Source organism: Sorex fumeus, unplaced genomic scaffold (genome assembly GCF_029834395.1).
Source record: "Sorex fumeus unplaced genomic scaffold, SorFum_2.1 ptg000043l, whole genome shotgun sequence".
In the NCBI taxonomy this organism is placed as follows: domain Eukaryota; kingdom Metazoa; phylum Chordata; class Mammalia; order Eulipotyphla; family Soricidae; genus Sorex; species Sorex fumeus.
In genome coordinates this window covers 43667886-43688307 of record NW_026606100.1, presented here as the reverse complement: position 1 = coordinate 43688307, position 20422 = coordinate 43667886, and the positions used below count along the sequence as shown (strand labels likewise).

General features: G+C 49.9%; 1 protein-coding gene across 3 annotated transcripts in view; it reads left to right on the top strand.

The window, feature by feature from the left end:
* ABLIM1 (actin binding LIM protein 1) overlaps positions 1 to 20422 on the top strand; it is a 318451-nt gene that overhangs the window by 163519 nt on the left and 134510 nt on the right. For all 3 annotated transcript variants that reach the window (XM_056120595.1, XM_056120594.1, XM_056120593.1), the window contains exon 2: positions 6643 to 6777. Coding sequence is in view for 2 of the 3 variants with exons in the window: in XM_056120594.1 (XP_055976569.1) it covers positions 6643 to 6777 (135 nt within the window). In the remaining variant the exon portion in view is untranslated. The remainder of the gene's footprint in view (positions 1 to 6642; positions 6778 to 20422) is intronic.

The following is a 20422-nucleotide window of genomic DNA, read 5'->3' as shown; positions in this document are numbered from 1 at the left end:
TAAGGCTGGGAGGAAGATGACCACGCTGAAGGCCAGCTTACATCCTGTCTTACCAGAGGGTCCATATCTTATACTATCGACCCGTCTCTCATCACTGCCCTTGATCTCAGTCACCTCACTGGTAGTGATTTGCCCTGTTCCCCATCGTAAAATGACTCTGTGCCTCTCCTTTCCCTTCCCACTGTCACTCTCAGGCACATAAGGGTTGAGGACTGGGCTCCGCTGCTCGGAGTCTGAGATTGCACTGTGGTCAGAAGAGCTGGCAGCAGGAAGCCCTCACAGTCCCAGAAGGGTTTGGGGGATGAATTCCTGTGGCAAAGAAGGGATGGGGCCATGGTGAGCGGGGCTAAAACTGGGGGCGGGGTATGAAAGAGGGAAAGGGGGAGCTACATGACCCGAGGCACTGTGTGACTTGGTGATGGGGGCTACCCTCCTTCTCTGCCTGCCCTTTGTCTCTGGGCTGTGCCACCTTGGGTGCGACGCTCTTCTTCTGAGTTTGTGTGCCCGGATGTCACATGGGCTTGGCAGGCCCCTCACTCATCCTGGAGCTCCTGAATATGTGAAATGAGGAAATGCAGCTTAGAAACCACAGTCCACTTCAGAGGCTCATCTGGGGCTAAGGCAAAGCTCTTTCCTGGGCAAGAAACTAAATATTTCAGGCAACCCCAAATGATTTGTGATCCACACTGACTTCTCTTTGTGAGAGTCACCTGTGAAGGAGATTTTTATCTCAAATAAGCGTTCTTGGATGTTCCATTGTGTAATCTGCATAGAGGTTGTTTGGATGCATTAGTGGGCTCTGGCTTGGCGAGAAGGGCTTTTCCTAGTGAAAAGTTTCCCAACCACAGTTTCATTAAAAAAAAAAAGTAAGCCCCTGGGCATGGGGTACCTCGGAGCTGGGCGTGATGCTGTAATGATGTTCACATGGAACTGTCAGGAATAATCATGTGAATCACGGTGTCTTAGTAACAGCAAAACGTTTCTGAAAACCCAACAAAAGTCACTCCCTGGGCATGGTTTGGTTCCTGCCGTGCACTGCCCTTTCAGGAATGTGACTCTCCTTTACTGGGCCATCAGAGATGGGATGAAACTCCTTCCTGAGCCCAGAGTGGGCTCTTCCTGTAACCCTGTGCCTGGTCAGGGAGTTTGCAGCCGAGCTCTGGGTCGGTTATTGTACTGCTCTTGTTTCAAGCGCACGCCACAAGCCGCAGCAGATCTTAACCAGGTCTACCCAGGGCTCAGGATGAAGCCCGCTGTTCACATGAGCTCTCTGCTCCCCCGGCTACTCTCAGCAGACTCGGGAGGGGCTTCCTGGGGCAGGGAAGATGGAGCCATTCAGCGAGAATTGGCCCCCGAGCCAGCAGACCCAGGAGAGGGTGTGCAGCCGATGCGGGCGCTCTCTGGTGACTGACTCAGCATGGTTGGAAACGATTTATGGAAACAACCAGCCTACGCTTGGCCCCAGACACAGCCGCCCAGTGACCCTCTTCATCGGCCTTGTAAGGGGAGATGCATTCTTCTGCTTCCCTTGATTTTAGCCGGGAGGAAATGAACAGTCTCTCTTGGTCTTTGGATTTTACCATTCTCTGAGAAGAAAAGCCCCACTTCTCTTTCTTTTTGTTTATTTGGGTCTGGACCATATCTGGTGGTGCTCAGGGCTTACTCCTGGCTCTATACTCAGTGATCACATCCCGTGGGACCTTGGGGGTCTCAGACAGGGCACCAGGGATAGAACCCGGGTTGGCTACATGCAAGGAACTGGACTAGCTCTTCGGCCCAGAAAGCCCTACTTCTTTACAGGTACTGTTGACTGAGGCTGCCCATTGGTGGACAAGCCCATCAACATGATAGGATCTGGCCCATCTTGGGGGTGGAAACAAAGGTTTCCTCTGGGCTGGGAGCCCTTCACTGTGTGTTCTGCTTATTTCCAAAGGGAAATGCTTAGAAGAGTCAGGTGGTGCTGGGCTGAGCTCTGACCTTCATGCCTGGCTCCAGGGCTGGCAGCGGCACCTCTGTTCAGACAAAGGGAAGCTGAGAAGCGGAAAGATCCCTTGGTTCCCTCTCAGTGCTCTGCATGGCCGCCTGGCCTCATCTGTAGAACATCCAGGTGCCAAGGGAAAGAAGAGCCAGGCAGGTCCTTGGAATGCCCTCTCTCTGTGATCCAGGAGCCTCTGGGTGCTGGCCGGCCCTGGGACTGCTCCTGTCCTCTGGCTTCTGGGGGGAATTCGTGTCCAAACAGTCCTGTGTGAGATGATGCTCACTGATGCTCTCATTGCAGGATACCTTCATCCCCCAACCCGTCCCCAAACTCCCCCACCCCATCCCTTTGGGTTACAGCCTCTGGTGGACCAGACCATCATCACTAACAGTACTATGTTGCTATTAAGAATACTGTTAATGATGTTGGTTTTGCTTTGGGTGGGACCATGCCTGGTGGGGCCCTGGGGCTTCTTCCCCGTTTCCTGCTCAGGCATTGCTCCCAGAGGCGCTGGGCGCAGGGACCTTGCAATGCTGAGGCTGGAACCCAGGGCTCCTGTGTGTCAAGCAGGCACAGGGATGCCTTCAGAATCCGCTTACACCCGGCAAAATCAAGGCTGCTTTACTTCAGCTGCGGTGACCCGTTCTCGCCCAACCTAAATATGTCTGAATTAGACAAATCGCCTGACAGGAGTGTGAGCATGGGAGTGAGACGCACACCACTGTGCATCTTTGGGTGTTGGTGGTGAATATTTTTGTCGGGGGAGGGTAGAGCGTAAGGGAAAAAGTCCAAGCTACATCTGGTAGTGCTCAGGGACTACTCTTGACTCTGTGCTTGGAGTCGCTCCTGGTGGTGTTCAGGGGACCATGTGGTGCCAGGGATCAAATCTGGGTCAACCATGTGCAAGGCAAACACCTTTTTTTTCTTTAATTGAATCACTGTGAGATATAGTTACAAGCTTTCATGTTTGAGTTTCAGTCATACAGTGGTCAAACACCCATTCCTCCACCAGTGCACATTCCCCACCATCAATCTCCCCAGTATACCCCCCTTTCCAACCCTCCCCTTGCCTCCGTGGCAGACAATTTCCCCATACTCTCTCTCTTCTTTTGGGCATTATGGTTTACAATACAGATTCTGAAATCCATCATGTTTGGTCCTTTATCTACTTTTGGCACACATCTCCCATCCCTACTGATTCCTCTAACCATCGTTGTCTTAGTGATCCCTTCTCTATTCCAGCTGTCAAGGTGAACATCTTAACCCTCTCCCTTTTTTTGTTTGTTTTGAGCCATAAACCCATCAGTGCTCAGGGCTTACTCCTGGCTCTGTACTAAGAGATCACTCCTGTCCAGTCTCAGGACCATAGGGAATGTCTGGGGATCAAACCCAGGTTGGCTGCAGGCAACTCAGTTGCCCAACCTGCTGCATTATCACTCGGGCCCTGCTCATCTCCAGCCCTGGGAACTTGTTTTGTTTTTTGTTTTGAATTTTCATCTAGAAACTTTATTCTAATGTTTGTTTATTTTTCTTGTAGATTTTTAAAAATTTTCTTTTTATTGAATCACAGTGAGATATACAGTTACAAGGTTGTTCATGATTGGGTTTCAGTCATATAATAATCCAACACCCGTCCCTTCACCGGTGTACAATTCCCACCACCAATGTCATGTCCCCAGTTTCCCTTCCCTCACCTGCACCTCCCCCTACCCCGCCACACTGTGGCAGGTACCCCCCCCCGGTTGTGTGTCTATCTGTCTGCATGTCTCCTTTTGGGCATTATGACTTGCATACAGATACTGAAAGGTTATCATGTGTACCCCTTTACCTACTTTCAATACTCAGTACCTGTCCAGCGTGATCATCATTTCTCTTATTGTCATACTCAAGGAGCTTGTCTCATGACTCTTTAGTTGTTGGTGGTTGTTTAGAGATGATGAAAGTTCCTTAGTTCCCCTGAAGTTGAGGTGTGAATCAAGTTTCTGGGGGAAATCCCCATGGGTAGAGGACAGTCAGGAGTATCACAGTCATTGTGCCAACCTCTCCTGGGATCCACCTCAGATGATGGGGATCGGGTGTTGGACTAAGACTGCACCAGCACCTGGTCCAGCACTCACAAGAAAAGCACCTTGTTCCTTGGAATTTAGCTTGTAATGAATTACTTGGACAGTCCCATCCAGATGAAATGCGAGCATGTCTGTGGCCCAAGAGAAACAATGAGCAATTCTACTGGCGTTCCCGGAGCTGCTTGCGGTCAGTGCTGGCTAAACTGAGTTTCCGCAGGATCTGCCCTGTCCAACTCTGCATTAGCTCTGCAGGAAAAGCCCAGCTCTGTTCTTTGTCCCCTTTAGTGAACTGCAAGCTTGCGGTTCTTATTCTGTCTCACGCCCGAGGGGGTCCTCCTGTGATAGGCATTTACACATCATGTGGCTCTTCCTTCTTGGAAGCCCCAAGTCAGGAAAGGAATCTCAGAGCAGAAGGTGCCCACTTGCCTACCTGGCTAGATTGTTCAGTGACTCCTCCTCCTGCTGCCATCTCTCGGGGTCCTTTGTCAGGGGCTCAGACCCCAGCAGAGGGCAGAGCTGTTGCAGTAACATCTGTCCTCCGAAGGTCACACTCGGACCCAGCTGTCAGCATGGGTACAACATCCACCTCACAGCTGGACAAGACTGTCTTTTACTGGCCTGAGCCCTGGTACTTCCCACGAGAGCAAGCAGGCCCAGAGACTGCCTCTTGGCTATTCATTTATATCTGTGTATTCACAGGGACTTCGCTGGGCAGAGTTGGGGGTTCAGGGCCACCCTCAGCAAAGCTTGGGGGCCACCAGGACAGCTGTGACCTTAGTGCTGGGCATGTGGCATGTGGTGCCAGCAATTGAACTTGGGACTTTCCCATGTGAGACAGGTGCTCCGTCAATTGACTATTCCCTGGACCCCGGTTATGATGATTTTTTTTAGGGAAGGCACTGTGACTTACAAAGTCCAGCAGAAATGAGTCTTGAAATGACCGTCTGTGGGGTATGTCTAGGTGTTGGGGAACATTTTTTCCCCAATGTGCCCAGACACATTGTGCAACAGATCCGGGTGGACACGGGGTGAAAGATGACAGGTATGTGGAGAAACCTCTCCCGGAGACAGCTGATGGTCACTCGCTCTATTGCCAAATAAACACATTTTATAGAGGGTCTCGGCTTAAGAGGATGGTCCAATCACATAAAGTTTAGCGTTACTGACCTATCACCTTTCCAGTTCTGCTTTGCCCCGGCCCAATCCCAGTTAGGGCTAGATGCTAGAGTAAGGAAAGACTAGCTAAATTTAGGTGACAATGCTTGGGGGGTTGAGACTCAAGGCCAGATGATTGGTGCTTGTCAAATGTGCCAAGACACCCCCTACTGGGTCACCACGCCAGGACAGCTCTTATCTGCTATGCAGGGACAGATCTTATCAGCTCTGGTGCCTGCTGCCATGCTCCACAATCTGGAGACCGGGGCCCCGCTGGGAGTGATGGGCAAAGCCACTGAGGTAGCCCGTATCATCTATTCAGCGACACCTACCGAGCCCGGGGGTACAGAAGTATTTGGTCTGGCCCTAAGCAACTGGGCAGGGGAAGGATATGGACAAATAGGGAGGAAAAAAATTGAAACTGGATGAAATCGTCCTCATCGCTGAGGAACAGTCTGCATGAGCCATGCTGCGTGTACGGTCCTTTGTACATAAAGCAGAGGCGTGTGACCAACCCTGTGCATTAAACACGCTCGGGATCTGGTTAAGTAATCCAGGAGGAGCTGGGGAGGAAGATCAATGATGGCCAGTTCCCAGAGCAGAACCAGGCCGCGTCCCCCAACCCTACACCTCCCAGAGCGGGACCAAGCTGGGATCCTCCCAACCCTACATCTCCCAAATCACAATTTTCTTATTTTCCTTTTTATTTTTTTTAGTTGAATCACCCTGAGACACACAGTTACAAAACTGTTCATGGTTGGAGGGGTTTCAGTCATACAGTGTTCTAACACTCATCCACCAGTGTACATTTCCCACTACCTATGGCCCCTGCTACCCTCTGCCCAGCCTACCTCTACGGCAGGCACTTTCCTTCTCTCTCTCTCTCTCTCTCTCTCTCTCTGTTTCTCTTTCTCTCTCTCCTCTTTCCTCTCTCCCTATCTCTCTCTGTCTCTGTCTGTCTGTCTCTTTATTTCTCTGTCCCTATCTCTCTGTCTTTCTATCTCTCTGTCTCTATCTCTGTCTCTCTCTATCTCTGTCTCTCTTTTTATCTCTCTGTCTCTCTCTATCTCTCTGTCTCTGTCTCTGAATATCTGTCTCTGTCTCTCTTTCTCTCTGTCTCTCTGTCCCTGTCTCTCTTTCTCTGTATCTCTCTGTCTCTGTCTCTCTCTGCCTCTGTCTGTCTCTATCTGTTTCTCTGTCTCTGTCTCTGTCTGTCTCTGTCTCTCTCCCCCTCCGCCCTTTGGGGCATTGTGGTCTGCAGTACAGGCACTGAGTACAGTACAGGTCATCATGTTTGCTCCCTTTGTGTCCTTCTGAGAGCACTGGGACAGGGGTACCTTTTCCGCTTGGAGAACATGGTCCCCCTTCGAGCCTCAGCACCCGGCCCAAGGCCCCCCATGTCGATGCCTCTGCTCACCAGCTCTTCGCTCTGCTTTGTTTCAGTGGCCCACCCGCAGGACCCCCAGCACCCCGCCGAGAAGCCCATCATTCACTGCCACAAATGCGGGGAGCCGTGCAAGGGGGAGGTGCTCCGGGTGCAGACCAAGCACTTCCACATCAAATGCTTCACCTGCAAAGGTAAGGGGCGTCCTCCCAGCCTGGCGGCCGGCCACAGTCACAGCGGGCCTGGCGTCCTCTGCAGTCCTGGCTGCACACCTCGTCACCCAGAGGCCGGGTGGATGCGTGTGAAGACCTGGCTGGGGTCGCTGAGCAGTTCTAGTCCCTTGTCTGAGTCAGGCCCAAGGAGGAGCCCAACTGTCCCCCAGGGCCTCGGTACATGGGCTCAGAGTGGCCATCGAGTCTCCTGACCCTGGGAGGGTCGGGGAGGAGAGAATGGGATATTCTGGTTCATGTGTGTCCTTTGCCTAGAGGTGACCTCAGGCAGAATCTCTGGTCCTTGGTGGGCAGAAAGAGCCTACAAGGGGGAGATGGAAGTGAGGTGGGTAGACCTCCAAGCCGAAAGATGCTTCCCGTTCAAGGCGCTTAGTGTTGTATTTTTATCTTCATTTACCAACTCCCCCCCCGGGGGTGACAACCGTGGGCACCTTTGCATGACGAATGCTGACCTGCTGCTCTGGAACCCGGGCCTGGCAGAGCTGGGTTGAAGAGGATAGGAGGGTGTTTTGTGAGTTTATTTGAGACATGAGAGCAGAGCATGCCTGGATAGTCCTGACCGGGATGCAGGAGGCTGGAGAAAGCTCTGGAAGGAGCTGCCTGACCCCTGTCTGGGCATTCAAGTGCTCACCACCTTCCTGGCGGCCAGAGTGATCTGGTTCTGGGGGCCAGCGCTGCACTCGCCATCCTTTGTCCACATGCAGGGAGGAGCATGGGTAGATGCCAGGCTGCCGAGAGGAGCACAGGGGACAAGGGAGACTTGGCTGGAGGTGCCGCTGCGGCTCTGACAATGAACTGGCCTTGGGGGCGGGGGGAGCCGCAGCCCAGAAGGGTGGGAGGAAGGCTGGGTTGGGCTCCCCGGACAGGGCATGGGGTGTGAAAGGGTTGAGCGTGCATCTTCTCAAGAGACGCTCTTTAAGCAGCCTGAAAACCTGTATGTGCCAGCCCTGCCCTGTTCTCGGGTGGATCACATTGGTCATCAGGAAACATTCAGGTCCACCCGGGCTTCACCTGAGTGACACTGACTCAGTGAGATCTCAGCAAATGACCCGTCTCTGGTGGGTCCATGTCCTTCTCTGCGGCCAAGGGACTAGAGCAGATGCCGTTCCAGGCAGGACCGGTCTGGAGTTTGCCCATCCGTGGACATAAGCATGATATAAACCAGACCCTTACAGGGGATCAGGTCAGAGGAGGGCACTTTCTGGCTGTGGCCAGCTGGGCTCACTTGGGGGTAGGCATTGCACTTTGGTTTATATTTCTCGAGATGTGGCTCAGAGAGTAGACTGGGTTCTAGCCAGCACCAGCCTGCACACACCCGAAGTCCTGGGTGTTTGTGTGTGAACAGTCGGCGGTCTCGGGTTTGGAAATCTCAGCTCAATCTGTCTGGGTGTCAGTAGACAAGTTTATTTTCCCGCTTTCCTGCTGCCCCATGGGGCAGAATTGGCTTTTTGTCTCTTTTACTTTCAGACGTGAATGGAGGTTATTGGTGTTGGGAAGTTGGACCTGTGCTTTGTTTTAAGGGTGTATGTTCCTGAAAAGCTGAACGTCGCTGTAAGAGAAGCGTGTTTCACGACTACTTGCTAATTATGAAAATTCCTTTTCCCCCTTTGTTGCTTCTGATGGTGTGCACAGGTGCTTGCGGGGGGCTGTACACTCTGTTATGGCACTGGAGTCCTAAAGGACCGACCACCAGGGCCACACCTGGCCCCTGTAGGCTGCAGTGGGAGTGGAACTGAGAGCCCAAGCTTACGAGGCATATGCATTTAGCCACTATCCCCCCATGCCTCCATATGAATTATATTTTAATTTAACAGAATTTTCCTAAAATTAAAAAAAATTTGGGGGGTGTTTGGGTCACATCTGGCAATGCTCAGGGGTTTCTCCTGGCTCTGCACTCAGGAATCACCTCTCGTGGTGTGCAGGATACCATATGGGATGCTGAGGATCAAACCCAGGTCAGCCACGTGCAAAGCAAGCACCTTACCTGCTATACTATTTGCTGGCCTCGTTACTTAAGTAAATTCTTGCGAACGAATGTGTTTTCATTCTTAATCTGTCAGCATGTCTCATGTCCCCAACTTCCGGGCTCACCTTTTTTTTTTCCCTTATTGTCCAAGGGCAGTGTTCAAGTTTCCCCATCCTGACACTGTAGAAAGTTTAACCTTCCCCCCACCCCCATGTCTAGGGGAGTGTTTCCCACTAGAGACCTGAGGGGAACCCCCTACGTCAAGCTAACTTCTCCAGTAGCTTTTGAAGGGGTACTTAAAAAGGTTAAAAAGGGGCAGCAGCAATTAACTTCCATGATATGTTTTATTCATTCCTACAGACCCAAATATAATCACCTTATGGTAAGATCAATGTAAAAGTCATAGTGATTTTTTTACTTTGTTGTTTTTTTTTTTTATGCCAGCTGACGGGGACTGGAGCGATAGCACAGCAGTAGGGCGTTTGCCTTGCATGCAGCCAGCCTAGTCGAGCCCGGGTTCGATTCCTCCGCCCCTCTTGGAGAGCCCGGCAAGCTGCCGAGAGTATCTCACACTCACGGCAAAGCCTGGCAAGCTACCTGTGACATATTCAATATGCCAAACACAGTAACAAGTAGTCTCAAAATGGAGACGTTACTGGGCCTGCTTGAGCAAATCGATGAACAACGGGAAGACAGTGACCAGCTGACCAGCTCATCTCACATTGGACTAGCCACATTTCAAATGTTCAGTGGTCGTTGAAGCCAGTAGCCAAATGTGAGCTAGCACCATTCTAGAGAGTGCTTGAGAGGCTGGAGCGATAGCACAGCGGGTAGGGCATTTGCCTCGCACGCGGCCGACCCAGGTTTGATTCCCAGCATCCAATAAGGTCCCCTGAACACTGCCAGGAGTAATTCCTGAGTGCATGAGACAGGAGTAACCCCTGTGCTGTGCATCGCTGGGTGTGACCCAAAAAGCAGAGAGAGAGAGAGAGAGAGAGAGAGAGAGAGAGAGAGAGAGAGAGCGCTTGAGGTTTGCATTCTGTTGGTCCTCTCCCTCCAAATTCTTGCCAGGACCTTATTCTTGGCCTCTTTTTCCACATATAATGCCTTTTGCTGTCTTCACCCCACATTCATTTTCATTTCCCCCAGCACCACTAGCACAGACAGCTGTTTTCAGCCGATTGGACTCAAACTTGCTAGCAATGGAGGGAATTTTCAGCCCAGACTAAGCCACAGCCCCCCTGACATCTCAGACTGGCTCCGGATAAGAAATTTCTCCGGAACTGACCAGAGCCCTTTCTTTCCAATCCATGTATTTTAAGGGCTATAGCTCAGTGTTAAAGTTTAGGCTTTGCCTATAGAAGGCCCTGGGTTCTGTCCTCAGCACCACACAACAAATTAATATGCTTTCATTTTTTTTAAGAGCTATTTTTGGTCTATGGGGAAAAAAAACGGGGAAAAGCACACACCAGCCATTCATTCACCCCATCTGCCGCCATCTGGGCGTGACTTCTGTGTGACAGCTTCCTCCTTTCCAGCTCTGACATTGCTCCATACTCCCTCTCTGTCACTCAGAACTGAGTGACATTGCCTCCTTGTCTCTGCCTCCTCTAGGTTCCTTAGGATGCTTTCCCAGAAGAGACACAGGTCTTGTCCTGTGGGGAACTGGCTTTCAGGCCCACCCACATGTCCCAGTCCATTATGTCTTCAGATAACACTTCTGTTTTCTTCCGGTCACTTCTAAATTAGAGGTGTTGTGCTCAGGCTGTGAGTTCATGTCCCGGGACAGGACTGGTGGGAGAGAACACTGGCTAAAATAAGCCTCAGCTCTGGTCAAGAACTGGCTGAGGGCATCCAGGTCCTAATGACCTGCATCCAGCCAGAATTCCACCCCTGTCCTCAGGCCCTATTGCCAGAGTCTCCTAGGTCCTTCAGTGAGGTCAGAGGTTGCTTTCCACAGCTGGGAAGGCAGCCATAAAATGCAAATCTATGATAAAAAAAAAAAGAGGTGGTCTCTTGAGTTAAGGGCGGGTTGAGGGCACTTCCTATTCCCATCTTATGTAAGAATTAGAGAAGTATCATTAGAAGAATCAATGTTTAAATTAGTGCTATGTATCCTTTTTAATAATGAACCTTGTACTATGTCTTATTATCCATAGCAGATGTTAAGAATTGGAACAATTTTGCTCTTAAAAAAAAAGAAAAATAACAAAAGAATTAGAGAATTTCAGACTTGCCTTTCAATCCTGTGTCCCCCTAGAACATGTCTCTTTTCCTTGTCTTTATGTCATTTTGTTTTCTCACACCCTGGAAAAGTCATGTTCTCTGGTGAACATGGACTTCCTCTCATTCTTTTCCTTCACATCTTTCTAAGTGTTTCAATAATTTTGAAAACTTTATTTTTTTATTGCTTTGCATGGGAAAAAAAAAGGAAAGAGTTAAATGACAACAAAGGTGAAAGGGATGGCCTTGGATTGGAGTTCATAGTACAAAGTCAAACCAGTGACCAGTCTACAGAGTGTCAGACTGGGCAGTAGCATTTAGAAATGGAGTTGGGAGCAGGAATTTTATTGACGAACCCATCTCACTTCCTTCAAACAATGACATCTTGGGATCTCATAATCCAGTATTTATTCACCTGGCAGGTGTTAACTGAACACACACCCCATGCATGATCATAAGCTAAATGCTGAGACTAGAGAGAGATAAATATCATATTTGCATGCAGCAGTATTTGCAGAGAAGTAGACAGGAGCTGTTTCATGAAGTCATGGATATGGACCCAAGTAGTGCTATGAGAGTGATAGCGTGTTCAGATCAGAGGTCGCGAGACTGTGCAAAAATGAACTGGACGTCTAGACAAAAGGAGTCTAAGGAGGCAGCAGATGTGGTTGAGATGGAGATAAAAAACATTACTATTAAGGTTGATGGGATTTGATGACCAGTTAAATGTGAGGTATGAAGAAGGATTGTTGGTTTTTCTTTTTTTGTGTGTTTTTGTTTTTTTGATTTTTTTTTTTTTGGCTTTTTGGGTCCCACTCAGCAATTCTCAGGTCTTACACCTGGCTCTGCACTCGGGAATTATTCCTGGCGATGCTCAGGGGACCATATGGGATGCTGGGAATGGAACCCAGATCAGCCATGTGCAAGGCAAACGCGTCCTCCCCTCTGTACTATCACTCTGGCCCTGAAAGATCCAGGTTTCCATTTAGATTTCTTGACTGGATAGTTGGTTGTTACCAACTGTGCTGGTGCAGGAGCACTGTACAATGGAGTTCTGGGAGAGAATTCTTGGCATTCTTTGGTGGGGTACACTTGGTACTTCCAGACTCCAGTGGACCTGGCTCTCAGAGAGGTAGTTCTGGACTGGGAAAAAGGATTGGAAGGACTTGGCATTTGAGATAATGGCCAAAGTGATCCCATTGTGTACAAGCTTTACCTGGGAGAGGGCATCGGGCAGGAGCTGGGGAGCAATGCATCATGGGAAGAAAGGGAAAGCAGACCCCCAGTGTCTGAAGGAAGTGGGAAAGTGTTTAATTAAGGAGTGGATTCTGAAATTCAGAGGCCAGGAGATCCCCTGAAGCATGTCCATGATGTCAAATACTCCTTTCTTGACTCTTTATCGTAACTGAATGGGAGATGCCCAGTGGCAGAGCTCAGGATGGAGTGTGGAGGGTCCCTGTCCGATTTCCCCCCCCCCCCACCCCCATGGACCAGTAGCAGTGCTCGGCCACTGACTCAAGGAACTTTGGGGATTTATGGGAAAAACAGAGATTTTATTATTAGATGGTAAGATTTTATACATAAACTCTCCCAAGTAATTTACAAAAGATTTACAAAAGATTTATTTGAATAGGTACATTTTATAAGTCTGCTATGCAAAATTCAAGTGTGTTTCTTTCTTTTTTTCAGATATTGCTGACATATAAAATTATATTATTAGTTTTAAGTATAAGACATAATGACTTGGCATCTGTATGTTTTACCAAATGATCGCCACTTCAAATTTGGTTAAAGATTTGGCACCATTAGTGTTGGTATACTGAATGTCTGTAACAGATCGTCATGAACAACTTTGTAAAATAAAGAAGTATTTTTTTTAATTTTTAAAAAATTATTTGGCAACATACATAGTTATGACTTTTTTCTTGTGCTAAGAATTTTTAAGATTTGCCCTCTTAAAAACTTTCAAATACACAATATGAAATTATTAATTATAGCCATCATACTGTAAATTATTTACCCAAGACTTATTCTTTTTATAACTAAAGATACACTCTAGCCTTTGATCCCTTTCACCCACATTTCGCCTTTGGCAGCTATCACTGGTACAATTTTCACCTGTGCCCCTTTTTTAGAATATCGTCTGGGGCTCCTGGGTTGAGCTGCCCTGTCTAAATATTGAGCTTGGAATATCAATACCTATTTAGAGAGTTTCAACTACTTCAAAATTCACTAAAGGCAAGAATTAACCAGGCTGTAGAGAAGAATTATACAAATATGCTTCCTTTTTTCCCAGTCAAATTCTGACTTTTGACCTTTACACCACTATTTATATAACCTCGGTGTTAGAGTGTAACTGGGATTGTACCGAGAGATGCAGCACAGAGATGAAAGCACTCGCCTTGCACATGGCCAGCCCTGGTTCAGTTCCTGACACAGTGTATGTTCCCCCACCAGGTGAGATGCTTGAGCACAGAGCCAGGACTAGAGACCCTGAGCACCTGTCAGTGTGGGATAGCCTGCCTCAAATAAATAAATAAATAAATAAATAAATAAAAAGGACAATATTGTATATTTTATCCTCAGAGTTTCGTACCACCTGTTACCTAATCAAATAAATATAATGTACATTATGAATGTAGTTTGGATTTCCCGAGCAGCACAGAGTAGGGCCCATGAATTCTGCAAGATTACTCCATCTCGCACATCTCACTCTTGTTGGGAGAAATGATCCACATGTCTACAGTGATCAGAGTTGTGGGGGGCCTTTGGTCTTGCAGGGTCTTGGTTAGGCTGTTTGGATGGTGATCAGCCTAGGGAGATGAGACACTGGTTCCCTCGGGAGCAGAGGACAGGTCTGCTTGCTGCTGTCTTGTAGGCTGAAGGTGCCGGATGTTGGCGGCATGCAGAAGAGCAGGCTGGCTCACAGCTCCTTATAAAAGAAGAGGGTTCCCAAAAGGAGGTGGGGGGAGGGAGGGAGGGATGGAGGCAGAGAGAAATAGAGGGAAGGAGGGAGGGAGAGAGTAAAGGAGGGAGGAAGGAAGAAAGGAGAAAGACAGAGGGAGGGAAGGAGAGGGAGGGAGAGACAGAGAGGAAGGGAAGGAGAGCGTGAGAGGGATAAGAGAGAGAGTGCCTGCCATAGAGGTAAGGGGTGGGTACAGGAGGGAAACTGGGGACACTGGTGATAGGACACATACACTGGTGAAGTGACAGGTGTTGCGTGACTGAACATTGTGTGACTGAAATCTAATCATGAACAACTCTGTAACCATGTATCTCACTGTGATTCCATTAAAAAAGTTAATTAATAGATAAGGGGAATCCCTAAACTGGGAGTCCTGGGGGCCAAGACACAAGTCATTGCCCACAAAGCATGTCGCCGTGCCCATGGCTCTCGCCTCTGGGCTCTCAGGGTGCCATCACCCATCCTGGGCTTTCTGCCCTGCCTGTCCCTTCCTCCACCAGCCTCCAGATAGCAGGGCGGGACACTTGCTAGCTCCAAGGCCCATCCGAGTTCCCTCTATCAACTCTGCTGCCTGTGGAGGCTTGTTTCTTGAGAAAGGGGATGCTGAAGTTCAGCCAGCACCATCAGGGAAGACACAATCTGTGCAGAGAAGGTTATGGGAGCACTTTCCCGGGAGACCCACGTTCCCTCGTGTAACTGGCCACTGCCCCGTTTGCAGAGTAAAGAGCTACTCAGAGCCAGCCTGGACATCCAGCTTCTCTAGGTGAATAGGAAGTGTCTCCCCTCCCACTACAGCAGAGGCTTCTAGAAACCCTGGTGCAGTATTGCCCATCTGGGGAAGTCTATGGAGCAACATTTTTCAACAGTGGGGGAGTCAGAAGGCCCATGGGGGCCCCAAGGATATTCCAAGAAGGTCACAGTCAAAATTGCATGAGAGGTCACAGCAAGAGATGGGGATGGGGTGGGGTGGGGTGGAAGGTCACTTGGTAGGATGGAGGCCATGGCAAGCCAATAGGATTAGAAGAGGACCATGATTAAGTCAAGAAACACTGTGTAGAGGTCAAAGGAAAGGGAAGTTTCCTCAAGCACTTCTAATGCAAGCACCAAACCAATCATTCTGGTGGTTCTATTTCTCACTTGGCTCTGAACCCCTGGTGTGCCCCAGGTAGCCCTCGTTTCTGTGGCCCCTGTCCAGTGCTCACATCCAGCCTGGGGGGAGGGTATCTGTACCTCCTGGCCAGTGGCCAGTTCTTTGCTCCCCTCTGAGCGCACACTGGAGTCTTCCACCACCTCCAGCCCTGTCCTACCGGCAGCACTGTGGCCCTCCTCACCTATTCAGTTCAGTTTTTTCCTTTCCCTGAGCCGGCTTCAAATCCAGAACCTCCCATGTGCAGGGCTGGTGCTGCTCTGTCGAGCCCCGGCCCTGGTGACTCAGTGTTTCAGCCTTTGACAAGACCTTGGGCTCACTCTTAGTCTGTCTTCTCTCCCGCATCATCTACCGGCCAGTTCAGGCGTCTATTGCTTCATGCTCTGAGCAGAAGTGGATCACCTCTCCCTACCTCAGCGATAGCCAGCCTACTCCAAGCCGTGTCTCATCTGGATTCGTAATTTTAGCAGGTCTCCCAACATCTGCCCTTGCCCCCTACTGCAGTTTATCTGGAAAGCAATAGTCAAGGTGATCTTGAGGGGAGAAAAAAAAAGTCAGATCCTGTCATCCTTCCAGAAAATTCCACCATCTTCCAGAAGGAGCTGTGAAGATTTTCCTGGCTCTTCCCCAGAATTCTCTCAACTTGTCTCCTACCACTGCTTTCTCCCTGGCTCTTTCTACTCAGCTGCACTTGCCTGCTTGACCAAGCCCAGCATAGAACAGCATTAAGAGCTTTGCTGTTAATTTTGCCTGCAAACTGTTCCTTTTGCCTGCAAAAGTCCTTTACCCAGAATAGGTGCCCAGTGCCCTGCTAACAGAGGTCCTAACTTGGGGTCCTTTCTCAGATGTCACTTATCAGTGACTTAGTCCTGACTGTTCTATTGATGTTTCCATGTGTGTCTGTCTCTGTGTTTGTATGTTTATTTATGTTTGTATGTTTATTTATCATATGGTTGGTTGTAGGCACCAAAGAGGCACCAATTTGTACCAGCCATTCTTAGGAAACACAATTCTAGCTTCCCATAGGCACCCAATAGTACTTGCAGAATGAATGTGTGAATTGTTTATCATTGAGCGATACACTAATTAAAGGTCATTATTTCCAGATTAACAAATCCAGGTCACTGAAACAATTTTAATATAATTTTTTTCAAGTTTGAGAAGAAAACAAACTTTTTCATGGTCCCCACATGTCACACTTTTCACACAGTCAAAAATTTTTCTCTTCTATTCATTTTTAATCCTTCCAATTTCATGAAACTGAAGATTCTTTACAACAAAGACAAGACGGACAGCTTTCTGGCCTAGGGCCTGGATCAGACAAATGGTATGCACGCTCAAATTTAGTCATGCTAGTTTGTATTTATTGCATAGATTTTTTTTAATCTATTAAGTGAGGTGAACGCCCTACCCGCTGAGCGATAGCACAGCGGGTAGGGCGTCTGCCTTGCACGCAGCCAACATGGCCGACCCGAGTTCGATTCCTCCGCCCCTCTCGGAGAGCCCGGCAAGCTACCGAGAGTATTCGATATGCCAGACACAGTAACAACAAAGTCTCCAATGGAGACGTTACTGGGCCCGCTCGAGCAAATCGACGATCAACGGGAGGGCCTTTTTACTATTAAGTGAGGTATGCAGAGCAATAGTACAGAGGGTAAGGTATTTGCCCTTCACGTGGCCAGCCTGGGTTCGATCCCATATGGTTCCCCGAGCCCCACCACTCTATCTTACCTACCCTCCATAAAGATGGCGATTTAAATAGTAATTGTATTTCTTTCCTTTCAGAAATGAAAGGAGTGTCCTGTGTTATGAATAACCACCTTTCAAAAGACCTCTGGACATTTGTTTTTAACAGCAGAAACATGTAAAATCATCTTTTGCGAAAGTCACAATAGCACATTGTCCACATCTCAAGAGCAAGTGTGCTCGTCCCTCTGACAGGGAAGTCCGTTAGCTTGCTTGCACATGCTTCCTAACTAGGGTGAAGCACCGATGCTTCAGGGGCCTGTGCTCACCAGTGCCCCCTCTCTGGTTAGAGCTAAAGGTCTGTCTAACCTACATCTCTTGGTGGAACGAGCCTTATCCCCCTTAGATGGAAAAGAGCTGATCACCGACTTGCTTAAAATAACCCGCTGTAGGCTTAAAGACCATTATCACCCTGGCCTCTTTCCCTTCCGGCTAATCCCATCTCCATCCATCCTCCTTTCCTCTCCTTCCCTCTTCCGTCCCACCCTCCATCCTTCCTGCTACTGGTCCTCTTCCACTCTTCTCATGCCCCAGGAGTGCTGGGGCACAGAACCTTACCATCTTACTCTTTATGACCAGGGCCTTCATGTTATTGCTGATCAGAGACAGGGTACAGCCTGCCCTGGAATGGAGCATGCGTGAAGGGAAATGGTCCCTTGAGTTGTTGAGTTGTGGTCAATTTCAGTTGCTCAGGAATTTCAGAGACTTACAGACCCAAGGATGGGACTGGCATATAGTAGAGTAGCGAGAGCACATCCACTGCATGCTCTGGGTTCATATTCAACACCCAGCACATTGTCTCTCAAGGGTCATGGGGGTCAGCCCTGAGCATAGCCAGGTGTGTCCCTGGGGTCTCCAGCATCACTGGGGTAACTTGAGTATCTATGGCACTGGAGGGTCCAAGCATCATCTGGTTCTTGGGCCCTTCCTACTTTGAACTGCAGGCTCAGTTGGTCAGAATTGCTAATGGGGGGCCGGAGCGATAGTACAGCAGGTAGGACATTTGCCTTGCATGCGGCCAACCTGGGTTTAATCCCTGGCATCCCATATGGTTCCCCAAGCACTGCCAGGAGTAATTCCTGAGTGCAGAGCCACGAGTAACCCCTGAGCGTCGCTGGGTGTGACCCAAAAGGAAAAAAAATAAAAGAATTGCTAGTGGGACCCTGGGTTTCTTGAGTGCCTCTTGGGTGGCCCCACCCTCACCAGCCCCCACCAAAACCAAACACATGCAAGGAATTGGGAGAGCTCATACCACAGTGCCACTCCCGATGCCAGCTGGGTGCTTGGAGGAGCAGAGACAGGTTTGTTGGCACCGACTCAGGATGGAATGCTCGTTGTCTGTTGCCGTGTCAGTGGAAATTGTTTCTACGCACACTGTACAGACATGAGCCTGGGGTAATGCAAGTAAAAGGTGGGCTGGAAAGAACGACTCTAAGCACTGAGCCCTGAGTTGGCACGCGGGAAGCCCAGGCGTGATCCCCAGCCCCGCACGGTCTCCTGAGCGCTGCCAAGAGTGACCCCTCAAACCACATTGCAGTTGGCCTCTGAGCACTGCCGGGAGCAGCCCCACAGAACCACCCTGCAAACAGCCCCTGGGCACTGCCGGGGCGGGGGGGGGGGGGGCATTCTGAAACCCGAAAGAAATTATTAAAGCCAGGTAAAAGAAGGTGCTTCCCATCTCTCAAGGATTGTGGATGTGATCTTTGCTTTCTGTGAGCCGGCAGGGGAGTTAAGGACTCTGAGGGACAGCAAATAGAGATATGGAGACAGCAGCATTCACGTGGGGCCAAGGGGACTGAAGAGACCCCCAGGAGGTGGGGCCTGAGGGCTGGCACAGCTCTCAGCTCCATCGGGCCGTCAAAGTCAAGGGCTGCCTGGTGGTGGTGGGTTGGTGTTGGCAGGAGGGGAGAAAGGAGGCATCCTGCCAGTTTGGGCACTCAGAAACTCAGGACCCCACTAGCAATTCCGGCCAATTGGGCCTGCGGTTCAAAGGAAGCGGAAAAGGATGGGGGGGGGAGGGATTCGGTTTGACATGCCTAAGAGGCTAGCACCCCAAAGGTTAGCACCCCGGTAGAGTCAGGGATGTGGGTACATATGGGCAGCATCTCTGCACTCAGAGCTGATTCTGGGCAGTGAGGAGCGGCAGCAGGACAGCCCAGGAGGAAAAGCTGTGAGACCCCAGGCACGCTGCTCTCCGTGCTCGCGCGGGGAGGCTGCGTGTGTGAGCAGGCTTCCTCTGTGCCTGTCGGGTCAGCTGTGTGGCTTTCTCTGGGCTACAGGCTCAGCTGTCGGCTCTGGGACACCGTCTCCCTGCTCCCTGGGAGCTCATGAAAGCAAAGACTCAGGACCCAGCTCTTCCTGGGAACTGAGTGGGGGAAGGGATCGGAGACAAGAGAGACATTAGCAGAATCCTCCGACAGGTCCCGAATTCAGATGTGGGCCCTCGTTTGAGGAAGGCTGGCCCGGCCCTGCAGGTCGGATGAAGCGAAGCTGGCCTCTCTCTCTTCCTGCTGCTCGTCTGCAGCTCCAGGCCAGCTGTTTCTGATTATTCGAGGAATTGAACTGCGCGCTCTCAGCGGAAGATTTTCATGCTTGCTTCTGTCTTCAAAGACACCCCCAAATGGCACATAAGTGAGACGGATTGTTCCGCGCTGTTGCTTTGTGTTTCGAGCTGGTCGTAATGAAATATTGCCTGCCCGTGAAGTTGCCTGGCAAGGGTTAAAAGCAAACCAGATTTTATTAGTAGACTTTCCACAAGGACCCTGCCCACGGGGATGCTTTGCTTGTTATGGTCCATGAGGACTCTGCGTTAAACAACGGCTGTTCAGATGCCCAGCTTGGTCCTCTGGCTCAAATTCCGTCCTCCCCAGAAAGGACCCTGGCCCCAAAAAAGGAGTCTTGATTTGATGGGCATTTTGAAGTCGCTGCAGGGGAAAAAAAAATGATTTCAATATGAGAGCTGAGCTCAGTTCTTGCTTCCAGGACGACACATTTGCAAATAGCTATTTCTGCTGGGAAGCTGCCCCCTCACGTTATTGTTTGAGTCTTTCTTCAGCTATTTTGAGCTCTGGGCTGTAGCACATAGTACTTTGAGCTACAGTGTTCAGGACTTTCAAACACACGGCTCTGATTTGGCTCAGAGCGGGGGAAAAGCAACTCAACAACACCCCGCACTGAAGTGAGACGCGGGGCGGATTGAGAAGACACGCTTCCCTGCCTTACCTCTCTGGAGTCTCGAGGAGGAAAGCGTTTGAGGAAATGGGTAGTGAGACATCTTGGCAAAAGACAGAGTGCTGAAGGAGAAATCCATATGGGATGCTGGGAATCGAACCTGGGTTGGCCGTGTGCAAGGCAAACGCCCTACCCGCTGTGATGTCGCTCCAGCCCTCCACCTGCTGTTTTAAATATGACCTAGTCTCCTAAACTTCGGGGAACGAGGACGGGAAGTATTTGGTGGTCACGGAGCTTCTCGGCCGCGTGTTTGAGTCCCACACCCCAGTGGGAACCTGTCCCAGGCAGCTGTGGGGCAGGGTTTTGACCTAAGGAAATGCAGCATGTGGGA